The sequence below is a fragment of the Chiloscyllium punctatum genome, unplaced genomic scaffold (assembly GCF_047496795.1).
Source record: "Chiloscyllium punctatum isolate Juve2018m unplaced genomic scaffold, sChiPun1.3 scaffold_578, whole genome shotgun sequence".
In the NCBI taxonomy this organism is placed as follows: Eukaryota; Metazoa; Chordata; class Chondrichthyes; order Orectolobiformes; family Hemiscylliidae; genus Chiloscyllium; species Chiloscyllium punctatum.
The window spans coordinates 1-15,179 of record NW_027310312.1 but is presented as its reverse complement, the minus strand read 5'-3'; the positions used below and the strand labels follow the sequence as shown (position 1 = coordinate 15,179).

General features: G+C 58.5%; 1 protein-coding gene across 1 annotated transcript; it reads left to right on the top strand.

Moving 5' to 3' along the window:
- Nucleotides 1-6,770: 6,770 nt before the first annotated feature.
- LOC140473322 (rho GTPase-activating protein 33-like) lies at nt 6,771-14,929 on the top strand (the record flags this gene model as incomplete). Its single annotated transcript, XM_072567596.1, has 4 exons — nt 6,771-6,852; nt 8,087-8,159; nt 12,523-12,579; nt 14,780-14,929. Coding segments are annotated over exons 1-4 (331 nt in total), but the record flags the coding sequence as incomplete, so codon positions are not given.
- Between the last annotated feature and the right edge of the window lie 250 nt (nt 14,930-15,179).

Here is a 15,179-nt window from a genome sequence, read left to right as displayed (position 1 = left end):
GTGAGTGAGTGAGGGGCCGTGTGAGTGAGTGAGGGGCCGTGTGTGTGAGTGAGTGAGGGTCCGTGTGAGTGAGTGAGTGAGGGGCCGTGTGAGTGAGTGAGTGAGTGAGGGGCCGTGTGTGTGAGTGAGTCATGGGCCGTGTGTGTGAGTGAGTGAGTGAGGGGCCGTGTGAGTGAGTGAGTGAGGGGCCGTGTGTGTGAGTGAGTGAGTGAGGGGCCGTGTGTGTGAGTGAGTGAGTGAGGGGCCGTGTGAGTGAGTGAGTGAGGGGCCGTGTGAGTGAGTGAGTGAGGGGCCGTGTGTGTGAGTGAGTGAGTGAGGGGCCGTGTGTGTGAGTGAGTGAGGGGCCGTGTGTGTGAGTGAGTGAGGGGCCGTGTGTGTGAGTGAGTGAGTGAGGGGCCGTGTGTGTGTGTGAGTGAGTGAGGGGCCGTGTGTGTGAGTGAGTGAGGGGCCGTGTGTGTGAGTGAGTGAGGGGCCGTGTGAGTGAGTGAGTGAGTGAGGGGCCGTGTGTGTGAGTGAGTGAGTAAGGGGCCGTGTGAGTGAGTGAGTGAGGGGCCGTGTGAGTGAGTGAGTGAGGGGCCGTGTGTGTGAGTGAGTGAGGGGCCGTGTGAGTGAAAGAGTGAGGGGCCGTGTGAGTGAGTGAGTGAGTGAGGGTCCGTGTGTGTGAGTGAGTGAGGGGCCGTTTGAGTGAGTGAGTGAGTGAGGGGCCGTGTGAGTGAGTGAGTGAGGTGCCGTGTGTGTGAGTGAGTGAGTGAGGGGCCGTGTGTGTGAGTGAGTGAGGGGCCGTGTGAGTGAGTGAGTGAGGGGCCGTGTGTGTGAGTGTGAGGGGCCGTGTGAGTGAGTGAGTGAGGGGCCGAGTGAGTGAGTGAGTGAGGGGCCGTGTGTGTGAGTGAGTGAGGGGCCGTGTGAGTGAGAGAGTGAGGGGCCGTGTGAGTGAGTGAGTGAGGGGCCGTGTGTGTGAGTGAGTGAGGGGCCGTGTGAGTGAGTGAGTGAGTGAGGGGCCGTGTGTGTGAGTGAGTGAGTGAGGGGCCGTGTGTGTGAGTGAGTGAGGGGCCGTGTGAGTGAGTGAGTGAGGGGCCGTGTGTGTGAGTGAGTGAGGGGCCGTGTGAGTGAGAGAGTGAGGGGCCGTGTGAGTGAGTGAGTGAGTGAGGGGCCGTGTGTGTGAGTGAGTGAGGGGCCGTGTGAGTGAGTGAGTGAGTGAGGGGCCGTGTGAGTGAGTGAGTGAGTGAGGGGCCGTGTGAGTGAGTGAGTGAGGGGGTGAGGGGCCGTGTGTGTGAGTGAGTGAGTGAGTGAGGGGCCGTGTGAGTGAGTGAGTGAGTGAGGGGCCGTGTGAGTGTGTGAGTGAGTGAGGGGCCGTGTGTGTGAGTGAGGGGCCGTGTGAGTGAGTGAGTGAGTGAGGGGCCGTGTGTGTGTGAGTGAGGGGCCGTGTGAGTGAGTGAGTGAGGGGCCGTGTGTGTGAGTGAGTGAGGGGCCGTGTGAGTGAGTGAGGGGCCGTGTGAGTGAGTGAGTGAGGGGCCGTGTGAGTGAGTGAGTGAGTGAGGGGCCGTGTGAGTGAGTGAGTGAGTGAGGGGCCGTGTGAGTGAGTGAGGGGCCGTGTGTGTGAGTGAGTGAGTGAGGGGCCGTGTGAGTGAGTGTGAGGGGCCGTGTGAGTGAGTGAGTGAGTGAGGGGCCGTGTGAGTGAGTGAGGGGCCGTGTGTGTGTGTGAGTGAGTGAGGGGCCGTGTGAGTGAGTGAGTGAGGGGCCGTGTGAGTGAGTGAGTGAGGGGCCGTGTGAGTGAGTGAGGGGCCGTGTGTGTGAGTGAGTGAGGGGCCGTGTGTGTGAGTGAGTGAGGGGCCGTGTGAGTGAGTGAGTGAGGGGCCGTGTGTGTGAGTGAGTGAGGGGCCGTGTGAGTGAGTGAGTGAGGGGCCGTGTGTGTGAGTGAGTGAGGGGCCGTGTGAGTGAGGGGCCGTGTGTGTGAGTGAGTGAGGGGCCGTGTGTGTGAGTGAGTGAGGGGCCGTGTGTGTGAGTGAGTGAGTGAGGGGCCGTGTGTGTGAGTGAGTGAGGGGCCGTGTGTGTGAGTGAGTGAGTGAGGGGCCGTGTGTGTGAGTGAGTGAGTGAGGGGTCGTGTGAGTGAGTGAGTGAGGGGCCGTGTGTGTGAGTGAGTGAGGGGCCGTGTGTGTGTGTGTGTGAGTGAGGGGCCGTGTGAGTGAGTGAGTGAGGGGCCGTGTGAGTGAGTGAGTGAGTGAGGGGCCGTGTGAGTGAGTGAGTGAGGGGCCATGTGAGTGAGTGAGTGAGGGGCCGTGTGTGTGAGTGAGTGAGTGAGGGGCCGTGTGAGTGAGTGAGTGAGGGGCCGTGTGAGTGAGTGAGTGAGGGGCTGTGTGTGTGAGTGAGTGAGGGGCCGTGTGAGTGAGTGAGTGAGGGGCCGTGTGAGTGAGTGAGTGAGTGAGGGGCCGTGTGAGTGAGTGAGGAGCCGTGTGTGTGAGAGAGAGTGAGGGGCCGTGTGTGTGTGAGTGAGTGAGGGGCCGTGTGAGTGAGTGAATGAGTGAGGGGCCGTGTGAGTGAGTGAGTGAGGAGCCGTGTGTGTGAGTGAGTGAGGGGCCGTGTGAGTGAGTGAGTGGCCGTGTGAGTGAGTGAGTGAGTGAGGGGCCGTGTGTGTGAGTGAGTGAGGGGCCTTGTGAGTGAGTGAGTGAGGGGCCGTGTGAGTGAGTGAGTGAGGGGCCGTGTGTGTGTGTGAGTGAGGAGCCGTGTGTGTGAGTGAGTGAGTGAGGGGCCGTGTGAGTGAGTGAGTGAGGGGCCGTGTGAGTGAGTGAGTGAGGGGCCGTGTGAGTGAGTGAGTGAGTGAGGGGCCGTGTGTGTGAGTGAGTGAGTGAGGGGCCGTGTGAGTGAGTGAGTGAGGGGCCGTGTGTGTGAGTGAGTGAGGGGCCGTGTGTGTGAGTGAGTGAGGGGCCGTGTGAGTGAGTGAGTGAGGGGCCGTGTGTGTGAGTGAGTGAGGGGCCGTGTGAGTGAGTGAGTGAGTGAGGGGCCGTGTGAGTGAGTGAGGGGCCGTGTGAGTGAGTGAGTGAGGGGCCGTGTGAGTGAGAGAGTGAGGGGCCGTGTGTGTGAGTGAGTGAGGGGCCGTGTGAGTGAGTGAGTGAGTGAGGGGCCGTGTGTGTGAGTGAGTGAGGGGCCGTGTGAGTGAGTGAGTGAGGGGCCGTGTGTGTGAGTGAGGGGCCGTGTGTGTGAGTGAGTGAGGGGCCGTGTGAGTGAGTGAGTGAGGGGCCGTGTGAGTGAGGGGCCGTGTGTGTGTGAGTGAGGGGCCGTGTGAGTGAGTGAGTGAGGGGCCGTGTGAGTGAGTGAGTGAGGGGCTGTGTGAGTGAGTGAGTGAGGGGCCGTGTGTGTGAGTGAGTGAGGGGCCGTGTGAGTGACTGAGTGAGGGGCCGTGTGAGTGAGTGAGTGAGGGGCCGTGTGAGTGAGTGAGTGAGGGGCCGTGTGAGTGAGTGAGTGAGGGGCCGTGTGTGTGAGTGAGTGAGGGGCCGTGTGAGTGAGTGAGTGAGGGGCCGTGTGAGTGAGTGAGTGAGGGGCCATGTGTGTGAGTGAGTGAGGGGCCGTGTGTGTGAGTGAGTGAGGGGCCGTGTGAGTGAGTGAGTGAGGGGCCGTGTGAGTGAGTGAGTGAGGGGCCGTGTGAGTGAGTGAGGGGCCGTGTGAGTGAGTGAGTGAGGGGCCGTGTGAGTGAGTGAGGGGCCGTGTGAGTGAGTGAGTGAGGGGCCGTGTGAGTGAGTGAGGGGCCGTCTGAGTGAGTGAGGGGCCGTGTGTGTGAGTGAGTGAGGGGCCTTGTGAGTGAGTGAGGGGCCGTGTGAGTGAGTGAGTGAGGGGCCGTGTGAGTGAGTGAGGGGCCGTGTGAGTGAGTGAGTGAGGGGCCGTGTGAGTGAGTGAGGGGCCGTGTGAGTGAGTGAGTGAGGGGCCGTGTGAGTGAGTGAGGGGCCGTGTGAGTGAGTGAGGGGCCGTGTGTGTGAGTGAGTGAGGGGCCGTGTGAGTGAGTGAGGGGCCGTGTGAGTGAGTGAGTGAGGGGCCGTGTGAGTGAGTGAGGGGCCGTGTGAGTGAGTGAGTGAGGGGCCGTGTGTGTGAGTGAGGGGGTGATGAACTGCTGCTGTGAGCTCAAGGGGGGGGGTGGTGTGTCCCTGTTGAGCTCAGAGCTGTGTTTGCAGACACACACAGACACAGACACACACAGACACAGACACAGACACACACAGACACACACACACACAGACACAGACACACACACACACAGACACAGACACACACACACACAGACACAGACACAATCACACACAGACACACACACACACAGACACAGACACACACACACACAGACACACACACACACAGACACAGTCACAGACACAGACACAGACGCAGACACAGACACACACACACACAGACACACACACACACAGACACACACACACACAGACACAGACACACACACACACAGACACAGACACACACACACACAGACACACACACACACAGACACAGACACACACACACACAGACACACACACACACAGACACAGTCACAGACACAGACACAGACGCAGACACAGACACACACACACACAGACACACACACACACAGACACAGTCACAGACACAGACACAGACACAGACAGACACACACACACAGACACAGACACAGACACAGACACAGACACAGACACAGACACACACACAGACACAGACACAGACACACACACACAGACACAGTCACAGACACAGACACACACACACACAGACACAGACACAGACACAGACACACACACACACAGACACAGACACACACACACACAGACACAGTCACAGACACAGACACAGACACAGACACACACACACACAGACACAGTCACAGACACACACACACAGACACAGACACACACACACAGACACAGTCACAGACACACACACAGACACAGACACAGACACACACACACACAGACACAGTCACAGACACAGACACAGACACAGACACACACACACACACAGACACAGACACAGACACACACACACACAGACACAGTCACAGACACAGACACAGACACACACACAGACAGACACAGACACACACACACACAGACACAGACACAGTCACAGACACAGACACACACACACACAGACACAGACACACACAGACACAGACACACAGACACAGACACAGACACAGTCACAGACACAGACACACACAGACACAGTCACAGACACACACAGACACACACACACACAGACACAGACACAGTCACAGACACAGACACACACACACACAGACACAGTCACAGACACACACAGACACACACACACACACACACAGACACAGACACAGTCACAGACACACACAGACACACACACACACACACACAGACACAGACACAGACACAGACACACACAGACACAGACACACACACACACACACACACACAGACACAGACACACACACACACAGACACAGACACAGACACACACACACACAGACACAGACACAGTCACAGACACAGACACACACACACACAGACACAGACACAGTCACAGACACACACACACACAGGCACAGACACAGTCACAGACACAGACACACACACACACAGAGACACAGTCACAGACACACACAGACACACACACACACAGACACAGACACAGTCACAGACACAGACACACACACACACAGACACAGTCACAGACACACACAGACACACACACACACACACAGACACAGACACAGTCACAGACACAGACACACACACACACAGACACAGACACAGACACAGACACACACAGACACAGACACAGTCACAGACACACACAGACACACACAGACACAGACACAGACACAGTCACAGACACAGACACACACACACACAGACACAGTCACAGACACACACAGACACACACACACACAGACACAGTCACAGACACAGTCACAGACACACACACACACAGACACAGTCACAGACACAGTCACAGACACACACACACAGACACAGTCACAGACACACACAGACACACACACACACAGACACACAGACACACACAGACACAGACACAGACACACACACACACAGACACAGTCACAGACACACACAGACACACACACACACAGACACAGTCACAGACACAGTCACAGACACACACACACACAGACACAGTCACAGACACACACAGACACACACACACACACACACAGACACAGTCACAGACACACACAGACACACACACACACAGACACAGTCACAGACACACACAGACACACACACACACACACACAGACACAGTCACAGACACACACAGACACACACACACACAGACACAGTCACAGACACACACACACACACAGACACAGTCACAGACACACACAGACACACACACACACAGACACAGTCACAGACACACACAGACACACACACAGACACAGTCACAGACACACACAGACACACACACACACAGACACAGTCACAGACACACACAGACACACACACACACACACAGACACAGTCACAGACACACACAGACACACACACACACAGACACAGTCACAGACACACACACACACACACACACACACACACAGACACACAGACACCGACACAGTCACACACAGACACAGACATCGTCACACACACAGACACAGTCACAGACACACACAGACAGATACACACAGACAGGCGCACGCACTGACACACAGACACCGACACACTTAGACACACACACTCAGACGGTGCTGCACCTCCTGGCTGAATAGTTAAGGCTGTCCCTCCCTCCTCCCTCCAGGTGGGTGACATTGTCTCTGTCCTGGACATGCCTCCGAAAGAGGACACCTCTTGGTGGAGGGGGAAACATGCCTTTCAGGTAAGGGACGCTGTCGCTCCGAGCATTGTCTGACCCACAACCGAACAGAGAGCAGGAGGGACCCAAACGCTCACTCACCAGGACCCTCACCCACCCCCCCCAACCCCCCACCCCCCTCAACCCCCCTCAACCTCCCCCAACCAAGGCAAACTCAGATCCCCAGTGGGGTACGGGCTGGGGGAGATCACACAGATAGGGCGAGGGTGTAGGGGCTGGAGGGGGTTACAGAGATAGGGAGGGGGTGTAGGGGAGGGAGGGGGTTACAGAGATAGGGAGGGGGTGTAGGGGCTGGAGGGGGTTACAGAGATAGGGAGGGGGTGTAGGGGCTGAGGGGGTTACAGAGATAGGGAGGGGGTGTAGGGGCTGGAGGGGGTTACAGAGATAGGGAGGGGGTGTAGGGGCTGGAGGGGGTTACAGAGATAGGGAGGGGGTGTAGGGGCTGAGGGGGTTACAGAGATAGGGAGGGGGTGTAGGGGCTGGAGGGGGTTACAGAGTTAGGGAGGGGGTGTAGGGGCTGGAGGGGGTTACAGAGATAGGGAGGGGGTGTAGGGGCTGGAGGGGGTTACAGAGATAGGGAGGGGGTGTAGGGGCTGGAGGGGGTTACAGAGTTAGGGAGGGGGTGTAGGGGCTGGAGGGGGTTACAGAGATAGGGAGGGGGTGTAGGGGAGGGAGGGGGTTACAGAGATAGGGAGGGGGTGTAGGGGCTGGATGGGGGTTACAGAGATAGGGAGGGGGTGTAGGGGCTGGAGGGGGTTACAGAGATAGGGAGGGGGTGTAGGGGCTGGAGGGGGTTACAGAGATAGGGAGGGGGTGTAGGGGAGGGAGGGGGTTACAGAGATAGGGAGGGGGTGTAGGGGCTGGAGGGGTTTACAGAGATAGGGAGGGGGTGTAGGGGAGGGAGGGGGTTACGGAGATAGGGAGGGGGTGTAGGGGAGGGAGGGGGTTACAGAGATAGGGAGGGGGTGTAGGGGACTGGAGGGGTTACAGAGATAGAGAGGGGGTGACGTGGATAGGGAGGGGGTGTATGGTGTGATGGGGATAGGGAGGGGGTGTAGGGGCTGGAGGGGGTTACGGAGAGAGAGGTTAAAGAAATATTGTCCCTGTCTTGGCAGTGCTGACTGGGACAGTGTAGTGGGAGCTTTACTCTGTCCCTGTCCCTGGGGGTTTGTCAGGGGGGGAGAGTGTGGAGAAATTGTGTTTTACGTCGAGTCTCTGTCTCTGATTGTGTTGCCAGGTTGGATTTTTCCCGAGTGAGTGTGTAGAACTGATCTGTGAAAAACTCAATCCCTCAAACTTCACAACTACAGGTAAAGGAAACATTCACTTGGAAACTCTCCCTGGGTTAGAGAGAGAGGAGGGGGGGGGGGTGGAAATCAGCCAGGGATCCTGCTCCTGATCACTGCCCAGTGATCCCTGGGTTAGAGAGAGAGAGAGAGAGAGAGAGAGAGGGGGAAATCAGCCAGGGATCCTGCTCCTGATCACTGCCCAGTGATCCCTGGGTTAGAGAGAGAGAGAGAGAGAGAGGGGGGGGAAATCAGCCAGGGTTCCTGCTCCTGATCACTGCCCAGTGATCCCTGGGTTAGAGAGAGAGAGAGGGGGGGGGAAATCAGCCAGGGATCCTGCTCCTGATCACTGCCCAGTGATCCCTGGGTTAGAGAGAGAGAGAGGGGGGGGGAAATCAGCCAGGGATCCTGCTCCTGATCACTGCCCAGTGATCCCTGGGTTAGAGAGAGAGAGAGCGGGGGGAAATCAGCCAGGGATCCTGCTCCTGATCACTGCCCAGTGATCCCTGGGTTAGAGAGAGAGAGAGAGAGAGAGAGGGGGGAAATCAGCCAGGGTTCCTGCTCCTGATCACTGTCCAGTGATCCCTGGGTTAGAGAGAGAGAGAGAGAGAGAGAGGGGGGAAATCAGCCAGGGTTCCTGCTACTGATCACTGCCCAGTGATCCCTGGGTTAGAGAGAGAGAGAGAGAGAGGGGAAATCAGCCAGGGTTCCTGCTCCTGATCACTGTCCAGTGATCCCTGGGTTAGAGAGAGAGAGAGGAGGGGAAATCAGCCAGGGTTCCTGCTCCTGATCACTGCCCAGTGATCCCTGGGTTAGAGAGAGAGAGAGAGAGAGAGAGGGGGGAAATCAGCCAGGGTTCCTGCTCCTGATCACTGTCCAGTGATCCCTGGGTTAGAGAGAGAGAGAGCGGGGGGGGAAATCAGCCAGGGATCCTGCTCCTGATCACTGCCCAGTGATCCCTGGGTTAGAGAGAGAGAGAGAGAGAGAGAGGGGGGAAATCAGCCAGGGTTCCTGCTACTGATCACTGTCCAGTGATCCCTGGGTTAGAGAGAGAGGGGGGGGGAAATCAGCCAGGGATCCTGCTCCTGATCACTGCCCAGTGATCCCTGGGTTAGAGAGAGAGAGAGGGGGAAATCAGCCAGGGTTCCTGCTCCTGATCACTGCCCAGTGATCCCTGGGTTAGAGAGAGAGAGAGAGAGAGGGGGGAAATCAGCCAGGGATCCTGCTCCTGATCACTGCCCAGTGATCCTTGGGTTAGAGAGAGAGAGAGAGGGGGAAATCAGCCAGGGTTTCCTGCTCCTGATCACTGCCCAGTGATCCCTGGGTTAGAGAGAGAGAGAGAGGGGGTGGAAATCAGCCAGGGATCCTGCTCCTGATCACTGCCCAGTGATCCCTGGGTTAGAGAGAGAGAGAGGGGGGGTGGAAATCAGCCAGGGATCCTGCTCCTGATCACTGCCCAGTGATCCCTGGGTTAGAGAGAGAGAGAGGAGGGGAAATCAGCCAGGGATCCTGCTCCTGATCATTGCCCAGTGATCCCTGGGTTAGAGAGAGAGAGAGAGAGAGAGGGGGGGGAAAATCAGCCAGGGTTCCTGCTCCTGATCACTGCCCAGTGATCCCTGGGTTAGAGAGAGAGAGAGGGGGGGGGAAATCAGCCAGGGATCCTGCTCCTGATCACTGCCCAGTGATCCCTGGGTTAGAGAGAGAGAGAGAGAGAGGTGGGGGGAAATCAGCCAGGGATCCTGCTCCTGATCACTGCCCAGTGATCCCTGGTTAGAGAGAGAGAGGGGGGGGGGCGAAATCAGCCAGGGATCCTGCTCCTGATCATTGCCCAGTGATCCCTGGTGAGAGAGAGAGAGAGCGGGGGGGAAATCAGCCAGGGTTCCTGCTCCTGATCACTGTCCAGTGATCCCTGGGTTAGAGAGAGAGAGAGAGAGAGAGAGGGGGGAAATCAGCCAGGGTTCCTGCTACTGATCACTGTCCAGTGATCCCTGGGTTAGAGAGAGAGAGAGCGGGGGGGAAATCAGCCAGGGATCCTGCTCCTGATCACTGCCCAGTGATCCCTGGGTTAGAGAGAGAGAGAGAGAGAGAGAGAGAGGGGAAATCAGCCAGGGTTCCTGCTACTGATCACTGTCCAGTGATCCCTGGGTTAGAGAGAGAGAGAGCGGGGGGGAAATCAGCCAGGGATCCTGCTCCTGATCACTGCCCAGTGATCCTGGGTTAGAGAGAGAGAGAGAGAGAGGGGAAATCAGCCAGGGTTCCTGCTCCTGATCACTGTCCAGTGATCCCTGGGTTAGAGAGAGAGAGAGAGAGAGAGAGAGAGGGGGGAAATCAGCCAGGGATCCTGCTCCTGATCACTGCCCAGTGATCCCTGGGTTAGAGAGAGAGAGAGAGAGAGAGGGGGGGGAAATCAGCCAGGGTTCCTGCTCCTGATCACTGCCCAGTGATCCCTGGGTTAGAGAGAGAGAGAGGGGGGGGGAAATCAGCCAGGGATCCTGCTCCTGATCACTGCCCAGTGATCCCTGGGTTAGAGAGAGAGAGAGGGGGGGGGAAATCAGCCAGGGATCCTGCTCCTGATCACTGCCCAGTGATCCCTGGGTTAGAGAGAGAGAGAGCGGGGGGGAAATCAGCCAGGGATCCTGCTCCTGATCACTGCCCAGTGATCCCTGGGTTAGAGAGAGAGAGAGAGAGAGAGAGGGGGGAAATCAGCCAGGGTTCCTGCTCCTGATCACTGTCCAGTGATCCCTGGGTTAGAGAGGAGAGAGAGAGAGAGAGGGGGGAAATCAGCCAGGGTTCCTGCTACTGATCACTGCCCAGTGATCCCTGGGTTAGAGAGAGAGAGAGAGAGAGGGGAAATCAGCCAGGGTTCCTGCTCCTGATCACTGTCCAGTGATCCCTGGGTTAGAGAGAGAGAGAGGAGGGGAAATCAGCCAGGGTTCCTGCTCCTGATCACTGCCCAGTGATCCCTGGGTTAGAGAGAGAGAGAGAGAGAGAGAGGGGGGAAATCAGCCAGGGTTCCTGCTCCTGATCACTGTCCAGTGATCCCTGGTTAGAGAGAGAAGAGAGCGGGGGGGAAATCAGCCAGGGATCCTGCTCCTGATCACTGCCCAGTGATCCCTGGGTTAGAGAGAGAGAGAGAGAGAGAGAGGGGGGAAATCAGCCAGGGTTCCTGCTACTGATCACTGTCCAGTGATCCCTGGGTTAGAGAGAGAGAGAGCGGGGGGGAAATCAGCCAGGGATCCTGCTCCTGATCACTGCCCAGTGATCCCTGGGTTAGAGAGAGAGAGGGGAAATCAGCCAGGGTTCCTGCTCCTGATCACTGTCCAGTGATCCCTGGTTAGAGAGAGAGAGAGGAGGGGAAATCAGCCAGGGATCCTGCTCCTGATCACTGCCCAGTGATCCCTGGGTTAGAGAGAGAGAGAGAGAGAGAGAGAGGGGGGGAAATCAGCCAGGGATCCTGCTCCTGATCACTGTCCAGTGATCCCTGGGTTAGAGAGAGGGGGGGGAAATCAGCCAGGGATCCTGCTCCTGATCACTGCCCAGTGATCCCTGGGTTAGAGAGAGAGAGAGAGAGAGAGAGGGGGGAAATCAGCCAGGGTTCCTGCTCCTGATCACTGTCCAGTGATCCCTGGGTTAGAGAGAGAGAGAGAGAGAGAGAGAGGGGGGGGAATCAGCCAGGGATCCTGCTCCTGATCACTGTCCAGTGATCCCTGGGTTAGAGAGAGAGAGAGAGAGAGAGGGGGGAAATCAGCCAGGGTTCCTGCTCCTGATCACTGCCCAGTGATCCCTGGGTTAGAGAGAGAGAGAGAGAGAGAGAGAGAGGGGAAATCAGCCAGGGTTCCTGCTCCTGATCACTGTCCAGTGATCCTGGGTTAGAGAGAGAGAGAGAGAGAGAGAGAGGGGGGAAATCAGCCAGGGATCCTGCTCCTGATCACTGCCCAGTGATCCCTGGGTTAGAGAGAGAGAGAGCGGGGGGGAAATCAGCCAGGGATCCTGCTCCTGATCACTGCCCAGTGATCCCTGGGTTAGAGAGAGAGAGGGGAAATCAGCCAGGGTTCCTGCTCCTGATCACTGCCCAGTGATCCCTGGGTTAGAGAGAGAGAGAGAGAGAGGGGAAATCAGCCAGGGTTCCTGCTCCTGATCACTGTCCAGTGATCCCTGGGTTAGAGAGAGAGAGAGAGAGAGAGAGAGAGAGAGAGAGGGGAGGTGGGAGGTTGGGGGGCTAACGGCTGTGCTGACTGTGATGGCCGGAAGCCCATTCTGAGCTGGGGGTGGGGGGTTATTCCTGGGGATGGGGTCCTGGTCCTCACACAGGGCTCAGTGACTCCATGTCAGTGAGCGAGTGAGTCTGACCTGTCTCCAACCCCTTTCCTGTGCTCTGTCTTGTCAGATTCGGAGGGGAATGTCGCGATAACAGGAGCCACCGATCCACCCTCCCCAACATCAGGTAAACATCCCGCAGGTTTCCAGGGGGGAATGTCACTGCACAACGATCTGGGGTGGAGGGGGGGATGATTATCGCTCAGCACTGGAGGCTAATGGTGCAACTACAATTCAGTCACAACTTGCCATCAAACATACCCCCTCGTACTGATCATCTGGTGGGGAGACTGTTCTGGTTCACGAACGACTTCCACGGAGGGAATATTGGGCCCGGGAGCTGGTCTGTCCAGCGGGTCACTCCAGGACCCCAGCACTGGGGTCCCCCCTTGCCTGACCTCAGGGTTAACATGGAGACTGAGTGAGAGACACCCCACATCACAATAAAGGCTGGGAGGGTCAGTGCTGAGGGAGTGGGCACTGTCGGAGGGTCAGTGCTGAGGGAGTGGGCACTGTCGGAGGGTGAGTGCTGAGGGAGGGGTCACTGTTGGAGGGTGAGTGCTGAGGGAGTGGGCACTGTCGGAGGGTCAGTGCTGAGGGAGTGGGCACTGTCGGAGGGTCAGTGCTGAGGGAGTGGGCACTGTCGGAGGGTCAGTGCTGAGGGAGTGGGCACTGTCGGAGGGTCAGCGCTGAGGGAGTGGGCACTGTCGGAGGGTCAGTGCTGAGGGAATGGGGACTGTCGGATGGTCAGTGCTGAGGGAGTGGGCACTGTCAGAGGGTCAGTGCTGAGGGAGTGGGCACTGTCGGAGGGTCATTGCTGAGGGAGTGGGCACTGTCGGAGGGTCAGTGTTGAGGGAGTGGGCACTGTCGGATGGTCAGTGCTGAGGGAGTGGGCACTGTCGGGGGGTGTCAGTGCTGAGGGAGTGGGCACTGTCGGAGGGTCAGTGCTGAGGGAGTGGGCACTGTCGGAGAGTCGGTGCTGAGGGAGGTGGGCACTGTCGGAGGGTCAGCGCTGAGGGAGGGGGCATTTTCGGAGGGTGAGTGCTGAGGGAGGGGTCACTGTTGGAGGGTGAGTGCTGAGGGAGTGGGCACTGTCGGAGGGTCAGTGCTGAGGGAGTGGGCACTCTTGGAGGGTCAGTGCTGAGGGAGTAGGCACTGTCGGAGGGTCAGTGCTGAGGGAGTGTTCACTGTCGAAGGGTCAGTGCTGAGGGAGTGAGCACTGTCGGAGAGTCGGTGCTGAGGGAGTGGGCCCTGTCGGAGGGTCAGTGCTGAGGGAGGGGTCACTGTTGGAGGGTGAGTGCTGAGGGAGTGGGCACTGTCGGAGGGTCAGTGCTGAGGGAATGGGCACTGTCGGAGGGTCAGTGCTGAGGGAGTGGGCACTGTCGGAGGGTCAGTGCTGAGGGAGTGCCGCACTGTCGGAGGGTCAGCGCTGAGGGAGTGGGCCCTGTCGGAGGGTCAGCGCTGAGGGAGTGGGCACTGTCGGAGGGTCAGTGCTGAGGGAGTGCCGCACTGTCGGAGGGTCAGTGCTGAGGGAGTGGGCACTGTCGGAGGGTCATTGCTGAGGGAGTGGGCACTGTCGGAGGGGTCAGTGCTGAGGGAGTGGGCACTGTCGGAGGGTCAGTGCTGAGGGAGTGGGCACTGTCGGAGGGTCCGTGCTGAGGGGAGTGGGCACTGTTGGAGGGTCAGTGCTGAGGGAGTGGGCACTGTCGGAGGGTCAGTGCTGAGGGAGTGGGCACTGTCGGAGGGTCAGTGCTGAGGGAGTGGGCACTGTCAGAGGGTCAGTGCTGAGGGAGTGCCGCACTGTCGGAGGGTCAGTGCTGAGGGAGTGGGCACTGTCGGAGGGTCAGTGCTGAGGGAGTGGGCACTGTCGGAGGGTCAGTGCTGAGGGAGTGGGCACTGTCGGAGAGTCAGTGCTGAGGGGGAGTGGGGCACTGTCGGAGGGTCAGTGCTGAGGGAGTGGGCACTGTCGGAGGGTCAGTGCTGAGGGAGTGGGCACTGTCGGAGGGTCAGTGCTGAGGGAGTGGGCACTGTCGGAGGGTCAGTGCTGAGGGAGTGGGCAGTGTCGGAGGGTCAGTGCTGAGGGAGTGGGCACTGTTGGAGTGAGTGATGTTTGAATGTGAGGTGATCTTTACTCTGTCGTACTGAGCTGTTATTGAGTGATGTGTTGATCATGGTCATTGTGATCCTGCCCCTGTCACTGTGACCCTGATGCTTCACTGTTACCCTGACCCTGTGACCTCTGACTCTGTCAGTGTGACCCAGTCACTGTGACCCTGTGACCCTGACCCTGTGACCCTGACCCTGATGGTCTCCTCTTCTCTCAGCAGTCTGTAAGAAACGTGGGAAGTTGATGGGATTACTGCGGAATTTCATAAAGTCCCGTCCCACTCGACAGAAACTCAAACAACGAGGGATTCTCAAGGAGAGAGTGTTCGGCTGTGACCTCGGAGAGCACCTTCTCAACTCCGGCCGTGATGGTAACACACCCAGAGCAGACCCACCGACCCCCCCCCCAGAGCGAGAGACCCCCCCAGACCCACCGACCCCCCCAGAGCGAGAGACCCCCCCGAGACTCACTGACCCCCCCCCAGAGCAAGAGACCCCCCCAGACCCACAGACCCCCCCCAGAGCGAGAGACCCCCCCAGACCCACCGACCCCCCAGAGCGAGAGACCCCCCCAGACCCACCGACCCCCCCCAGAGCGAGAGACCCCCCCAGACCCACCGA